Consider the following 16316-nt stretch of genomic DNA (forward strand, 5'->3'; position numbering starts at 1 on the left):
ATTATTATACCCGTCTCAAATCGCTATGGGATGAGTTGGGTAATTATGCAAAAGTGCCAAATTGTACGTGTGGAGCAGCTACGTTCTTTAATAAGGAGCGTGAAGAGGAAAAAGTCCATCAATTTCTGATGGGTCTTGATACGGTTAAATATGGACACATTCGATCTAACTTGCTCATGGAAGATGAGGTGACTTCATTAAGCAGAGCTTATGCTCTTGTTCTTCGAGAAGAGAGGCATAAGGCCGTCACAAAGGGCAAGGATGAAGTTATCGAAGTGGCCATGGTTGTTCAAACTACCGTGACTGACAACAATGGCGAACCAGAGGAAGTGAAGCCACCACGCTGCACATACTGTAAAAAGCCGTGGCACACAGAAGATAAGTGTTACAGCAAACACGGGTATCCTTCTAGAGGCAGAGGCCGTGGAAGGCGAGGAGGCCGTGGTCAAGGCCGTGGCGGTGGAAGGAACAATGACTACCAGACTGCTAATGCCGCGACGACTAGCGAAGGAGATAGACAGCAGCGAGTCGACTTAACAGCTGATGAATTGACTCGGGTTCGAAATTTTCTAGCAGGAAAGACCGGAGGTAGTCAGACCCAGAAACCGTCAGGTAAAATTTTTGGTAATTGGATGGTAGATAGTGGGGCGTCTCACCATATGACAGGTAGACGCGAGCTGCTCCAAACGCCCACAGTTGGAAGATCGTCCACAGTTGGATTACCAAATGGATCGCACATAATAGCGAATGAATATGGAAGCGTAAAAATAAATGAAAATCTCGTTTTATTCGATGTGTTGTTTGTACCGTCTTTGACTTGCGATTTAATTTCTGTACAACAATTGATTAGGGAAAATACTTGTGTTGTGACATTTAATCCCGACCATTGTGTTATACAGGACCAGTCTACGAGGATGAAGATTGGACGTGCTGAGCTCAAGGACGGGGTTTATTACTTAAAGAATGATCGAGAGGAAACTGTCGCAAAAACCAGTGCAAAGGGCGACATACGATTGTGGCATAGACGACTCGGCCATCCTTCAAGCAGTATTTTATCTTCTTTTTCGTCTTTAGTTGGGTGTGATTTATTTTGGAACTCTAGTGATGTTTGCGATTCTTGCTGTCGAGCCAAACAAACTCGTTTTGTTTTTAAGTTGAATAATAAACGTAGCAATGAATTATTTTCTCTTATCCATTGTGATATTTGGGGTCCGTATCATGCTGAGAGTCTAACTAGAGCGCATTATTTTTTAACCATTGTGGATGATCGAAGTAGAGGAGTGTGGGCTTATTTAATGAGAGATCGTGGTGAAGTAAGTCAATTAATGATCAATTTCTGCAAAATGATTAAAACCCAGTTCGGTAAACAAGTAAAAGTTGTTCAAAGTGATAATGGAACCGAATTTTTGTCAAGAACTATGAAAGAGTATTATAACGATTGTGGCATAATTTTTCAGACTAGTAATACAGACACCCCACAACAGAACGGTAGAGTCGAGAGAAAACATAGACACATTTTGGAAAAATCTAGAGCTCTACGTTTTGAAGCAAATTTACCAATTGAGTTTTGGGGGGAGTGTGTATTAACTGCAGCGTACCTGATTAATCGAACACCTTCTCGGGTTCTCAATGGCCTAACACCTTATGAAGTCTTATATGGAGCAAAACCGAAACTTGATAATATACGGGTATTCGGTAGTTTATGTTACGCTCACAACAAAGACAAACCTCGTGACAAATTTAATGAAAGAGGCAAGCGATGTGTTTTTATTGGGTACCCGCAAAATAAAAAGGGATGGAAAGTTTTTGACTTGAAACGTAAAGTACGTATCCTTTGTCTCGAGAGATGTTATTTTTTATGAGCATGTGTTCCCGTATTTGGTCGAAAACTCATCAGCTACAAGAGAGCCGAATTCCCCTATTTCTCCTGGTATTTTCGAAAATGTGCAGCAAGTGTATGATGATCCTATTACTGACACAAGTTTCGTAAACGACGACGAGTACGTCGAAGAGGAGAAGTTAGTATGTAATGATTAGGGAAATAAAAATTTACAAGACACAAATAATGGGAATCAGGAGACCATCAGCGATGGTAATAATTTAAGCCAAGAGAATGAAGTTGTTCAGGAGCAGCTCAGTCGTGGTGCGAGACAGCGGTTCGAACCTTATTGGAAGAGTGACTATGTTTGCAAATTGACCCGCGTAATAAACCCCGTTCCAAGCGCTCAAGTGCCTCCTTCTTCATCATCAAAGTCAGGTACGAGATATCCAATGGTTAATTATGTCGCTACAAATTATTTTTCTGAATCTTACAGGAATTATCTAGCACGAGTCGATGCGATTAGAGAGCCACACCATTACCGAGAGGCAGAGAAGATACCCGAATGGAGGCAAGCCATGGCAAATGAAATTAATGCTTTGGAAACCAACGGTACTTGGAAAGTGGTGGATTTACCAGCCGGGAAGCGAGCTATAGGGTGTAAGTGGGTGTACAAGGTAAAGTATAAAGCTGACGGAACGATAGAGCGATATAAAGCTAGGCTTGTTGCACAAGGATACACTCAAATAGAAGGCGTAGATTATCATGAAACGTTTGCTCCGGTTGCGAAAATGACAAGTGTGCGGTGCTTGCTGGCCGTGGCAGTGGCAAAGGGTTGGTCGATTGCTCAATTGGACGTGAATAACGCATTTCTCCATGGTGACTTAAGCGAGGAAGTTTACATGAAAATACCATCCGGATACAATGTGAAAGGCGAAAACAAGGTATGTCGGTTGCTTAAGTCACTTTATGGGTTGAAACAGGCGTCTAGAAATTGGTTTGCTAAATTAACTAATTCTCTTACCAAGTATGGGTTTGTGCAATCTTTGGCCGACTACTCACTGTTTACTTATAATAAAGAAGATGTTTTTATTGGTCTATTGGTATATGTGGACAATATGATTATCGTAAGCAATAATGATGAAGCTAGCACACGACTTAGGCGATTTCTGGACCGAAAATTTGGAGTAAAAGACCTCGGAAAATTACGATACTTCTTGGGTATAGAAGTAACACATGGGTCGAAAGGACTTTTTCTTAGCCAGCGAAAATATGCATTGGAAATAATAAATGAAGCGGGTTTGGACGGAGCGAAACCGATTAGTACTCCTATCCAACCGAATCACAAATTATCGTTGGCTGATGGGTATGTCTTGCGTGATCCAATGAAATATCGTAGATTGGTAGGTCGCTTAATTTATTTAACGATCACACGACCAGACTTGGTTTATTCGGTCCATGTCTTATCCCAGTTTGTACACGCACCGAGAAAAGAGCATTTGGAAGCAGTTTTGCGTGTGATACGATATGTTAAGGGAAGTCCAGGAAAGGGAATTGTGATCGACAAGCAGTGTGATTTCTCATTACGAGGATACTCGGATTCGGATTATGCGAGCTGTCCCTTATCCCATAGGTCGTTGACTGGATATTTTGTGGCCTTGGGAAGCACGCCTATCTCTTGGAGGGCGAAGAAGCAGACGACAGTTGCGAAGTCTACAGCAGAGGCCGAGTATCGTGCTTTAGCCGGAGTCACTAGTGATTAGTGAACTTCTTTGGTTAAAATCATTTTTAGCGTCACTTGGTATTAATCATTCACAGCCTATGCGAATTTTCTGTGACAACCAAGCCGCGTTACACATTGCCAAGAATCCGGTTTTTCATGATCGAACGAAACATATTGAGGTGGATTGTCATTTCGTTCGTCATCATCTTGTTCAAAGGACCATTTCCGCTTCGCATGTGAGAAGTAAGGAGCAAATAGCCGACCTATTCACTAAGGCCTTAGGTGGAGAAGCTTTCGAATATCTTCAGTCCAAGTTGGCAGTTACGTTACCGAGTTTCCCAACTTGAGGGGAGTATTGAGAAGATATTTCCGAAATATATAATATATAATATTGATTAATTGTTGTGTAAGTTATTGTTATTTTGTTACCTAATTTCTAGGCCTTAGATTAGGAATATATTATTTAGAAGATATATTTTTAGGGTGTATATAAGGCATTACTCATGTATTCTGTAACTTATTCAATTCAATACAAAAATACTCCTTACCCTATCTCACGTTCCTTTAGTATATGATGCTACTGGCGTTAAGCCTACCCTTTTACGTCTAAGTATACAATTATATTTTTGGATAAAGATACGGTGGCGCCCAATAATAAGGGGTGCATGTGAAAGGGTAGCGCTGAAATTGGGCGCTACCCGGTGCCGCCGTATCATTATTTTTTGACGAGGATGTACGAGGGTGCGTGTACGTAGGCTTGGTTCTTTGCACCTAATCCCGTATCTTATCCTTGTATCCTGTATCGTGATCACGCATACTAGTGACCCATGTCCGAAATAAAGAAAGTTTTAGTTAAGATTGCATAGATGCATGGTCATATGCAGTAGCGGATTAAGAAAAATTTCTTTGTGGGTTCCATAATACCTATTTGTACATGAAAATACGGAATATAAATTTACTCAATTTCTACCTAAGTACATCAAAAAATTCCGTTTACGGTGTCCTGTACCTCGGAAAGAGGCCCCTGGCTCCGCCACTATGCATGGATGGTCGTGAGTTCGATCACTGGCATATGAAAACCCGCAATAATAACTTAACCAAGGAAAACTACCAATAATAGGAATGATAGATCGAGTTGAAAATTTCAAATAGTAAACATTTCGAACTGAATTACAAGCATTAATTATAATGTAAACAAACTCACATTTTGATCATTTTACAATTAATTAAATTAAGTTGAATGATTACATATATATTTATCTACTCTCTCCGTTCCAGTCAATAGTTGACATTTACTTCATTTCCCCCACAAAAAATAAAGTTGATGTAAATTATTCACCGGGATAGAGGAAGTATATTATTAGGCCTTAGTTAATGACCCTACAATCTGTACGGATTTCACCATTAGTACCCGTAATAACACCAATGTTACCCATTTTCACAATTGCGGCAGTAAATTTACTTAACCATTGAGCCTGATTATTGGCATTCGCTTCTACGGCAGCGGCTGTGTCGGCGTTGGTGAGGAGGGTCGAATCCGAGGTGAATAACCCTTTTTTTAATAGTACATTGGCGTAGTAATTATTATCCAGAACCCTCGGGGTGCTCGGGTCCATGGGGATCACTAACGATGTGGACGTGCCACTTTTGGGGCACGCGACCTGAAGTTGTCGTAGATAATTTTTTTTCAAGGACGGATCGGGCATGTTGGTTCCGTTGAAGTTGTACAATCTATCGTTAACTTTCGTGATTGTTGAGCAATGTGACCTTCCTATGGTATGTGCTCCTGTTATGAGTATCAACATCGGTATTATATAGAGTATACACAATCGGTTTTGCCTTATAGTAGTAATCTTTGTTTTACAACATTATAGTCAATTGATTTTGATTTCTTTTGAAATTGTTGTATGACTTATTATAAATTTATAACTAAATTATTAAATACTAATGAAATTGATCATTTATTAAAATAAAAGTGACCGAGTCTAACATATAGTCAAAGGCACGCTTGTATACTCATATGAAAGAGTTTATAGTAAGGAATTTAATTATATAAATTTTATAATGTTTTGAACAAATATTTTTTAGAATATTTAGGTCAGAATCTTACTTCGAAAAAGCAAAATTTCATATATAGAAAAACGAAGGAAATACCTAAAAGAGTGACCATTTCATCCGTTGTTAGTCCTTTGTTCCCAAAATGTGTGATAAGTTCCTCAACATTCATTGTAGGTGAAGGAATGTTGGCAGACACCTCTGAAGCAAATGAATCTATACCATCCCTTCTACCGGATCGTACCGAATAAGGTAGACCGCCGGCCTGTACGATGCAAAGGGAACGAACGAACAAGGTAACTAGGTAAGGCAAGGAATAATGTAAATTGTAATGATGAATTAATATCATGAAATGTTCTATGGTGAATGTGAAGCTTGCAGAAATGCAGGATTTGAGAGGTCCCGGGTTCGACTACCAGCTGGGGTGATAATCACTTGGCCACTACAGCCCCCGAAGAGGGTGGCTTACATGGTCCATGTAGTAGTGCGGGAATGCATGGGCCCGGGGGGATTCAACCCTCTCGTCATCAAAAAAAAAAAAAAAAATGTGTATAGTATAGCTTACCAAAGCTATACTGTCTCTAGCAGCGAAAGTTAATATATCAGCACATGATACGATCCCTGGGCATTGCTTTTCAAGGGCAGCCTTTGCAGCGTCGATCACTTCAAACCCTCTTAAGCTAGGCTTGTTAACCGGTGAATCTTTCTCCGCGGTGTTACCAGTAGTTGAGTCTATGAGAACTGACCCATCACAACCCTGTAAACAAAACAAAGTAAACAAATAACTGAGATAAAAAGTATTTAAAAGTAAAAAAATTTATAAATTTATAACTAAATATACAAGAAAATTAGTTCGTCATGAAAATATATATGACGATAACTTACCCCAACAAAACAGTCCTGGAAGTGCATTCGAACAAGACCAGGGGCGATGCCCGCGTTAGATATAAACGCTGTGGTAACTACTTGTTTAACAATGAGTTCAGCTATAGGACATGTTTGCCTATAGAAACCTACTTGAAGTTGTGCCTCAAGACATGAGAAAATTGAAAGCAAAACAAGAAGAGCAATGAAATTGCGGCTTTGCATTTTTGAGCTCATTTTAATCTTCTTAATTAAAATGTAGGTTCTTGGTGGTTTGTAGGAAAATGCACACAATGACCACCCTTTTATAGCAAAAGAATTATGTACACTCATACTATGATTTTAGTCTTTTGAGGTATGCCATAAACACATGTTTAGGATCTTTTGTCTCACTTTTGTGTTCCATTATGTGTCGCAGTCCCTTTATCTTCTGACACATCACTAGTTGCAAGAATAAAATATGCAATATACATATTAATTAGTTGATGTGTCAGAATATGTACGGAGTGGGACACAGAATGGCACACCAAATGAGACAGAGGATCCTTACTGATTTATTTACGTCTTAGTTCCTCTATCCCGATCATTTGTTTACCTTTAATTTATACACGCGCGAGTAAGTCTTGCTTAAAACGGAATATTTATTTTAAATCTTAAAACAAGTCAAAGTCAAATACTACCACATGGTGGTAATGAAGACAAAACTTTTGGTATTTTCTAGGAATTTCTTGTCATGTGATTTGGTATGTATTTGACTCGTGATAAGGTTTAAGACAAATAACTCCGTTTTAAACAAAAATTTGTGTAGATACAAAGACCAAGGAAAGAAGAAAGGGGGTTTTAATTATTGGGTGACAAGTGGACCTAATAATTGAGTGTGCAGGATCAAATTGTCCATCAAAGATATTCCCAAATAGAAAGGTGACATACCGAAGACGTCTAATCTAGTGGTTAAGACTGAAATATCGTGACATACAATAGGTAAATGCTTTGAATTCCCTCCCTCAATATTATACTAGCATTGCGTCTCATAGACAAAAAAAAAAACAATTAATTTCTTTGGAATTATGAGTAATAATTAAATACATTAATAAATAAATAATTTATTTGGAATTAAAAGTTTGTTGCATATCATTCTAAGATATGTCATACATGTAATTAACGAAATTAAATTACTAAATTAATGATTAGAATAGTGTGTATGATTAGATTAGAGGTCATTTGTCGTAATCTCAATCAAATGAAGATCATCTTGCACAATTTGAGGGATATTATAGTTATACAAGCCATGAGCTGTGTATGAATATTTTATTGTGATGGATATTATAGTTTCACATTCAATAATAATTTTGGACTTTTCTATTAATAAAAAAGATCATTCAAAGATTTCAGTATGGTAACCAAAATATACGTCGGTTGGTGATTAGTATTCCGTATAATTTAGATAATTTATGAGTATGACTAGAGCATAACGTGCCTTGATCATCGCGGGAGTCTCCAAATCTCACAAGTGAAATCTGAGCATATACGTAAGGATATTTGAATGAGATCGATCCAGGACGTGTTTAGGTAATGAGGTATATAACCATTGACTAGACATCGGCCATAAGTTTTAACTTTTGGTTGAAATGATTTTCATACGTGTTAAATTGACAGTAGTAACACTACTTGTAACTATGTCGTTAATTATCGTTAACTTATTCCGTTTTTCATGATTTAACAGTACGTTTTACTACGACAATTTGCTTATGTTGCTAATATATTTGACTTCGATAGTCTACGAAGTTTAATTTTTCCCATTAATTTGTCCAAATGTACGTAAATTAAATATATGACGTAAAGTTATTTTCATGTGTATATACTAGGTAATATTCCGTCTCAAATAAAGGTCAATCGACACGTAAGTGGCTTAATCCCTATAAGGTCGCTCTCGACGTGACAAATAGTATCTCAAAATATGATCAAATTAAGTTTCAAATACTGTTATTGAATTGTTCATAGCAATAATGATAATACAGCAACCACAAATTATTAAGAACGGCACTACTTATATTATAGCTAGCACAACTGTATATGGTCACGTCGAAACTTGTCTGTGTGCACAAACTGAAGATAGTTTATCGTTTCTCCTTCTCGGTCATTTATTTACTTATTCAACTTTTGGAAGCGTGGGGGTCATTCGCACCTGTGTGAGCTATCCTCACCGAAATCATTTGGGAAGAATAAAAAATTGCGAAAAGGTAATGGAATGTAGAAGACTTGTATTTCCGGGGAAGAAAAATCAGCGATATGATTTGCAATTTATACATGAGACATTAGGGTTGATGTCCTAAAACATTTACATACGAATTTAGATATACGACCAAGACCACTTGTTCGCCATTGCTGTAACTATAACTTGGTTATTGCTGCAGATTCTTAGAACTGTGCTGTCAATGCTCCTTGAAAAGTTCCCGGCCAATTATCATCCTTCTAATCTCACTGGTTCCAGCACCGATCTCATATAATTTGGCATCCCGGAGAAGACGCCCTGTTGGATATTCATTCACGTAACCATTTCCTCCTAGACATTGTATCGCCTGCAAATTCAACATCTCTCTTATAAGTTACAACTCCTATCAGGAACAATCACATAGCTGTTGTGTGCATCTATCTAGATCACAGAATGATACAGGTACGCTTTGTGCAGTTAGTCTTGTGTGACCGCCGTATATATAACATGAAACAGGTCTATGGACTATGGGTATATAAGTACAATGGTCTCATTTGAGTTTTTGACGAGTGCGATAATCGTGATATAAGTGCAGTCATGGCACATATGTGAAAGCAATTTTACCTGTAATGCAACCTGTGTGGCTCTTTCAGCAGCACATAATATAACTCCAGCACAGTCCTGCAAAGTTTGTTATTCGATGACGAATAGAAATATAGAAGTATATAAACACACACAGGAAAATCACGGTGCGTTATGAAAGTGATGAATTAAAGAAACAGAATTTCCTGGCAGAGTATCAGAAAAGAGAAACTGGGGTTTACTGTTGCTCGTGAGAACGAAAATTAAAAAAAAAAAAAAAAAAAAAAAAAAAATTGTTTGACTGTGAAGGTGGATCAGCTGTTCGGGATTATACTAGCTCTGCTTCAGCTTCAGCTCAATGGTCTACTAGAAGTCTAAAACCATCGATATTATCTTCTGTCTTAGGATGAATGGTCGTTCATGAGAATGAATGAGATTCTTCACTAATTGCATGGATTAAAAGAGAAGATAATCCAACAGGCCCGTAAATGGAAGTCATGTCCTCAATTTTAGTACAAACTACAAAGTAATGGTTCAATAGTGTACCTGTTTTCAATATTATTTATTGAATTTTTAGATTTTTTTTTTTTATATTTCACTTTTACGCCATTTTTTCCTATATTTCTTGATCTCTAACATTCATTATCTATATACATAGCCTATAAAGTTCAAAGGAATATTCCCGTCTTCTTAAGAAGAAGAATTAGCTCAAGTGATACGAGCTCTCTTACTCCAACCGTGAGGTTGGGGGTTCGATTCTTACCCGCTCAAAGTGAGCTCATTTGAACCAAAAAAAAAAAATTCCCGTCTTCTTGACTTATAAGTTGATATGATTAGTTCATATGGATGAATAGATGACCGAGAACTCTAGAAGCACGTTGAGCTAAAAGCTTAAACCCGGAGTGTAATGAAAATTACTCTATAAACTATTGCCGTTTTTCGATATTGCTTAGAGACTTAGCACTATGGCTATCATTTCATATTGTGACATCTAAGGATGAACGGAAGACAAATTAGCACCGCAATTGAGAATATGGCCTAGAACCTGAAATAGAGAAGATGAAAATAAAGGCAAAGCGGATAAAAAATGCACCTTTGAGACTACGTTTCCATTGTCGCAGTCTCTTGCAACAGAATACACGTACGACCTGCACGAGATATTCACAAAATTAGATCACTCGTTACTCTCTACTGACTACTCTTGTTCATGAGAGAAGGAACATCTTAAATGAAAATGGGGAAATAAAAAAAAACCTTGACGATTGTAGAGAAGTATACATGTCAGCCACTTTTCCCTGTAATAAGAAGGCACGCAAGCAGGTAAATGCAATTCATTAAATGCTGGAAATACTACAATACTAAGACTTTTCGAACATTTTGGAAATGTTATTAAAAAAGGACCTGTATAAACTGAAATTCTCCAATCGGACGTCCAAATTGTTCCCTTTGTCGGATGTAAGGTAGAACAACATCAAGGCAAGCTTGCATAATACCAAGCGGGCCAGCTGCCAGAACAAGTCTCTCCAAGTCCAGCCCCGACATCATAACGTATACTCCTGCCATAGAACATACAGCTAATGTTTCAAGAACAAAAGAGTGTTTAAATAGCTTCCATCAGAATAGTTCTTGTTTCCGAATTCTCAGCATGTTACTGATATAAGTTCTTTAACCGTGCACAGTGAAACTGATCATCATAGTGTTACACATTTAGTTCACGACATAAAGCTATTTAACGGTATGATGATAGTAAGGCAAGATCATGAGCACATTTGTTTCTATCTATCGACTTTAAGATGTTCATCATGTGTCACAGGGAAAATGTCATTAAATTATCACCTTTTCCTTCTTCACCCAAGACATTTTCCTGGGGCACGAAGCAATTCTCAAAAACAAGTTCGCATCTGCACAGTAGAATAAACCAAATAAAAGAATTAACAAGTGGTCTACATGAAGACGCTATTCATATGACCTATTGAGCCAGCAAGTAAAGACATACGTGTCACTTCCTCGCATTCCCAATTTGTCTAGCTTTTGAGCAGTGCTGAATCTGTTGTTCATGCGAAACAAAAAAAAAAGAGGCAAGTAATGAGCCATGGGTACAATGAAGAAGATGGAAAAAAATAAAGCATCATAAATCTCTTGAAACTGCAACTAAAAACGCTTCACATCTACTATACGTGGCAAAAAGCACCAACTCTTTTAATATTTTGATAAAGCGTAACAGCAAAGTTTTCTCATTGGGAATCGCAATGAGCCTCCAAATTTCTTGGAGGAACAAAAGGAGATACAAAGAAGATTAATACCCGGGCATCCCCTTCTCGATGATGAATGCTGTGATTCCTTTTGAATGAGCGGCTATATCGGTTTTTGCGTAAACAATCTGCCCAACAAATGTGTCATTTAACACAGGAAAGATAAATTTGAAGTACAGCAGTTTATTTCTTATTGATGGGATACTAAGGTCCACCCCAAGTTGCCTAAATCGATATGCTAATCCACACATGAAATGATACGTGATATATAATACGCCTTGATAAAGTGTCTGAGAGATAGATATTAAGTAACTGCCAAAATAGATTACACTCAATCAGATAGTTATTCGCTGGGTTGAGAATCGGGTAATCTAAGCTAAACTGATTAAATATTCTCTCTCAATCTGTTTTAAGTTATCAAGGCATATTGTGACCTTTCAGATTACTTAATATGTTCATATGCCATCTGCATGAAAGCTTGAAAATAATTGGAAACGTGAGAACATAGGCGATCGCATGATTACTGTGTGCTTCTTACAAATAACATGCGAATAAGGCAGTTTCAAAGTGCTTTCATAAGCAACCTCTAATAACCAAAACATAATCTGCAATGGAGAACAGAGGCCAAGCTTCCGAAAGATAACCCTCGTCAAAATTTCAAACAGCTGTTTATCAAAAGTAAAGCACACCGGCCCCTCGTTTATAATTTTTTTGTTACTGGAAATTGAAAACTCGAGATACCATTGAATATGGCTTTAATGCATAAAATTGTTGTCAGAAATATATTTCTTTATAATAATGAGGTGTTGATTCAAATTTGTGGACCATGTAATTATTTAAAATTCTGTAAACGTGTGCTCACCAGTGTTTGAGCAGTTGGGCCATTTGTGCACCACATTTTGTTCCCATTTAAGACGTAGCCGCCATCAACCCGATCAGCTTTACATTTCATGCTAACAACATCTGAGCCAGCTGCAGAATATGAAGCATTTAGCAGGTCAACCACACTATCTTACTAGTAATAATGAGTAACAACGGATTTTACTATTAGTGGGAGGAAAGAATTAGTCTAGAAAGACATACAATTTGGTTCACTCATCGCCAAGGCTCCGACGTGCTCCCCACTGATAAGCTTCAAATACACAAGATGTGCTTAGTGTACTGAAACACGGTTCCAATAGTAGTACTACTAAAGCTAATATACTTTTCAGTTCCGGTGCAAGGGTGCAATATCATTAATGGTAGAATAAGGGGCAGAACAACTGAATTTTTATGTCGATCCTGGTAAAATGGCAGCTAAATTCGATAAGACTGCAAACATCTAAACCACCAGGATTCTAACCATATCATTTAACTACTGTATAATATATCTTGTAATCCATAAAAATAATACCTTTGGCAAGTATTTCTTCTTCTGCTCAGGGTTTCCGTTCCTCACCTGAAGTAAAAGTATAGTGTTTATTCAGTATCTGGAGAAGTGCATCAATATAATTACTTTTTGAATTCTCAATTCATCGACTTACCAACTGATTAATGCAAAGATTAGAGTGGGCACCATATGATAGGCCAACTGATCCTGAAGCGCGACTAACTTCTTCCAAGGCAATGCAGTGGTACAGATAACCAAGCCCAAGTCCCCCATACTCCTCTGAAACAAAACCCTAAAGTCAACTCCATAAATATTTTGGTAAACAACAACAAAACATGACAAAGCAAAATTTTCGGAGTATTCAAAGAGTAACAACTACGAAGACTACTGACAGCTGCTCATAAACTAGACAAGATCAAGAAACAAATAGATTCCTTTGAAGAATAATGCTTGCGGCAAATCAGCAAACTTTCAGTCTGCTGCTAATATATTCATTATGCAAGACCAATAGACAAGTCGCGCACATTTTAGGAGGCTTGAAGAAATCGGAAGTGAAAATATTGAGAGGGGTACGGCCGTACGTGTATGTCCTAAGAAAACATGGGTAAGGCCCATTCGGGGATTAAAAGGGATATGGTATCGTTTTTTATACCTTGCAAAAAAATTCTCCAAGCTTTGTGTCATACTGTCATTGGAACCATATGCATCAATCTTGTCAGAAATAGTCCTAAGAAAATTTTGTAGTTGGTCACATACTCACATCAAAATTTCGGTGATGTTCAATATCACAGATTTTTTTGTCTCGTCAAAGCAAATCAAACAGTTCGGAAAAATTTTAGTGCCAAAAGTGAAAAGGAGGCTAACCTGGTGCAGTAATTCCGTGAAGATTAAATTCACCCATAAGTTTCCAAAGGTTCACATCCTAAAGCAAGAGAGCATAAAATGCTTCAGTTGAGAGTTTGAAAGCCTAGATTAAGGAACTCATTGGATTGTCAACAAACTAACAATGACTAACCTGAGGAAAGTAGTTTGTCTTGTCAATTTTTTCTGCAAAAGGCGCAATATTTTCTTGAGCAAATTGAGCAACACTTTCTTTAAACTGTAAAAACAGTAAAAGTCAAAAAGAGTTAAATAGGCCGGCTGTACAAGAGAAACCAGAATTTGAAGCATTCGCATTTCGCAGTAATGTTATTTTAAAAATGTCCTCAAGATATTAGAACTTCTTTGAGAGCCAATTAAAAGGGCTATCACTTTGCATCCGACAAGAGTAATTTGTTTTTTGCTTTCATTATTGTAAGAAAAAAAACAACTCTAGCCATCCAACAAAGAATCGCATAGTAAGTTTAAAGCCGTAGCCTAAAATGAAGTGTCAAGCATGTAATATGCGGCCAAAGTGAAGTGTCGAGATGACATAGATGCGCATACAATGAAGTTATGAAGGTAGATGCGCTTACAATGAGGGAAGCAATGCAAGACACTCAACTGTATAGCAGTGTAGGCCTATGGGGCATCAACATTAACTTACAAAACCGTAAAAGTTGATAGTAACTGAAATATTTTTTTCAAAGTTGATCTTCTATGGGATTCAAGTGGGGCTTATCATCGAATTCCCCCACTGCAAGGCTACCACGCACATCAGTCTAAAACGATCATACCCCATTCTTAGCACTTAACCAATGCTTATACACTGTCGTTTAGTCTTCATGACCTAATGCCAATACTATTCACACTTTTGGAAGCACCATCCAACACAGCTCAATCAAAGCAACAACACAATTACTAAGTGCTCCGAAAGTCGGGACCTTTATCTTCACCAACATCTGAATTGGACTCATTTCTAAACTTGACCACTCTACACTTTCACAAGGGCAATACATAGGGACAGCAGATTCGAACCTGCTACCTATTCTCCGCAATACCTCCATCTTTATCACTAGACTAAGACAGCTACTGATGCCACTCAACTACCCAAACGCGGTCGCATCAGTAGCTGCCTAACTACCATCCTGATTATTTGAAATGAAATCTACAGTATCCCCATCATAACATAAACTACTGAAAATTAACTGAGCTAATTAAATTAAATTAACTACACAATCAATGCAGTAAGTTAATTACAATCTCAAAGACTTAAACTTTCCATCACTAATAATTGTCTAAAACCCATAATTGTCTTAAACTTAGATTAAATAAACAAACCACCCGATTTTATAAACATATTTCATGAACCCAATCGTAAGTTAAGACGGTCTTAAACAAGAATTGACGGTTCAACAATTAGTTCAATCAAATAAGATGAATTGAAAAAAGAAACAAAACCTGTATTTGGGTAACATCAAAAAGAAGAGAAGTAGAAAAAGCAGCACACATTTGAGTTGGGTTTTTCTTCCTCCATTGTAATGCAGATGAAAGCTTGTTTCTTGCTGCAAATATTCTTTGCATTTTCTTAATTTTACTCCTAAAAAAACACAGGAAATTATTGGTTTCAGAACAAACAGGATGTGTATGACAGTACGGGTGAGTTACTTGTACAATTGAACCTCTGTATACTGAGACGGATATATACAAATGGAAAATAATTAGGAGTTTGGACGAACATATTCGGCTTAAATAAAAAAAACCCGTCAAATAGATAGATAAGAATATAAGATAAAAGTAGAATGCTTATGAAATGGCAAATTATTTTACTTGTGTTATACTTAAGTCAGATATAACCGGCTTAAAAATGACCAAATGATTGTTACAAAAATAAATTATAAAATAAGATTGTTATAAATCAAAATTCGCCTAAAATGTACAACAGTGATACACAATATAATTATCAATTGAATTCAGGTAAGTATTAAATTGATGATCATGACGTAACGTTGGATCTTGGTTGGAAGTCTTATCAGTTTTAAGAAGTGCGATTGTATTTTGATTTTGTTATATTTGGTAGTTGTCTCAGTCATCTCATTATCTCAGTAATTAAGCAGCTATTACAATTAAGTCAATTGCAAATTATTTGTTTAAGTTAGAGGCAAATCATCCTACAATTTGGGCAAATAATGCAAGAAAATACTCGGTAAAAGGTATTGTAAGACCGTTATACAATACATCGATATTATTTCAGGATAACTACAGTAAGTTAGAGTAGATTTTAATCTATAATGACACTTGTTGGTAGTTGATATAGTGATCCGTTGATCTAAACATGAGCGAACCTCCTCCCCCAAGAGACACCACCTCTCATCGGCGGCCTCCACCGTAAGCCCACCGAACCTCCTTTCCTCTTTCGAAACTCCACCAACCACCACTAAAAACACCGGATCCCTTCCCCCACCCACGAAACACCGGATCTAGTGGTTTCGTGGGTGGGGGTGGGGGGGGATGATTTCGACTATTGGGGTAACTTTTTAAGGTTTAAAAATGGTGTTTTTAGTGGTGGTCAGAGGGATAAT

At 37.4% G+C, this 16316-nt stretch overlaps 2 protein-coding genes across 3 annotated transcripts; both read right to left on the minus strand.

Annotated features, from left to right (window-relative positions):
* Positions 1–4860: 4860 nt before the first annotated feature.
* LOC141612646 (peroxidase 5-like) lies at positions 4861–6704 on the minus strand. Its single transcript, XM_074431455.1, has 4 exons — positions 6483–6704; positions 6163–6354; positions 5697–5862; positions 4861–5328 (listed from the first exon to the last, which is right to left on the minus strand). Exons 1-4 carry the CDS (start codon positions 6696–6698, stop codon positions 4910–4912), a joined length of 993 nt encoding a protein of 330 aa, XP_074287556.1. The 5' UTR covers positions 6699–6704; the 3' UTR covers positions 4861–4909.
* Positions 6705–8702: 1998 nt separating this feature from the next.
* Positions 8703–15665, minus strand: LOC141610707 (isovaleryl-CoA dehydrogenase, mitochondrial). Of its 2 annotated transcripts, none has more exons than XR_012528384.1 (15): positions 15196–15665; positions 13892–13975; positions 13741–13798; positions 13031–13155; positions 12901–12945; positions 12591–12639; positions 12370–12479; positions 11559–11635; positions 11252–11302; positions 11092–11156; positions 10657–10811; positions 10510–10550; positions 10294–10403; positions 9298–9651; positions 8703–9040 (listed from the first exon to the last, which is right to left on the minus strand). XR_012528384.1 is itself a non-coding variant. In XM_074428927.1 (15 exons), the coding sequence occupies exons 1-15, from the start codon at positions 15316–15318 to the stop codon at positions 8894–8896; spliced, it is 1242 nt and encodes a 413-aa protein (XP_074285028.1). In that variant the 5' UTR covers positions 15319–15665; the 3' UTR covers positions 8703–8893. The 2 variants fall into 2 exon arrangements, 1 of the variants encoding a protein (XP_074285028.1); XM_074428927.1 differs by having other exon boundaries at positions 9298–9354; positions 10349–10403.
* Positions 15666–16316: the final 651 nt, after the last annotated feature.

Source organism: Silene latifolia, chromosome 11, assembly GCF_048544455.1.
Source record: "Silene latifolia isolate original U9 population chromosome 11, ASM4854445v1, whole genome shotgun sequence".
Classification (NCBI taxonomy): Eukaryota; Viridiplantae; Streptophyta; class Magnoliopsida; order Caryophyllales; family Caryophyllaceae; genus Silene; species Silene latifolia.

Bases quoted from the DNA above. Each gene is read 5' to 3' on its own strand.
- LOC141610707 (XM_074428927.1), bottom strand. From the start codon at position 15,318: ATGCAAAGAATATTTGCAGCAAGAAACAAGCTTTCATCTGCATTACAA. The intron at 13,976-15,195 runs GTTTTGTTTCTT...CTGTTTTTACAG, and splicing joins TTGATGTTACCCAAATACAG to TTTAAAGAAAGTGTTGCTCA. The intron at 11,157-11,251 runs GTATGTCTTTAC...TCTACTGTGCAG, and splicing joins GGAATGCGAGGAAGTGACAC to ATGCGAACTTGTTTTTGAGA.
- LOC141612646 (XM_074431455.1), bottom strand. From the start codon at position 6,698: ATGAGCTCAAAAATGCAAAGCCGCAATTTCATTGCTCTTCTTGTTTTG. The intron at 5,863-6,162 runs GTAAGCTATACT...TGCATCGTACAG, and splicing joins CTAGAGACAGTATAGCTTTG to GCCGGCGGTCTACCTTATTC. The intron at 5,329-5,696 runs GTATTTCCTTCG...TACTCATAACAG, and splicing joins TGAAATGGTCACTCTTTTAG to GAGCACATACCATAGGAAGG.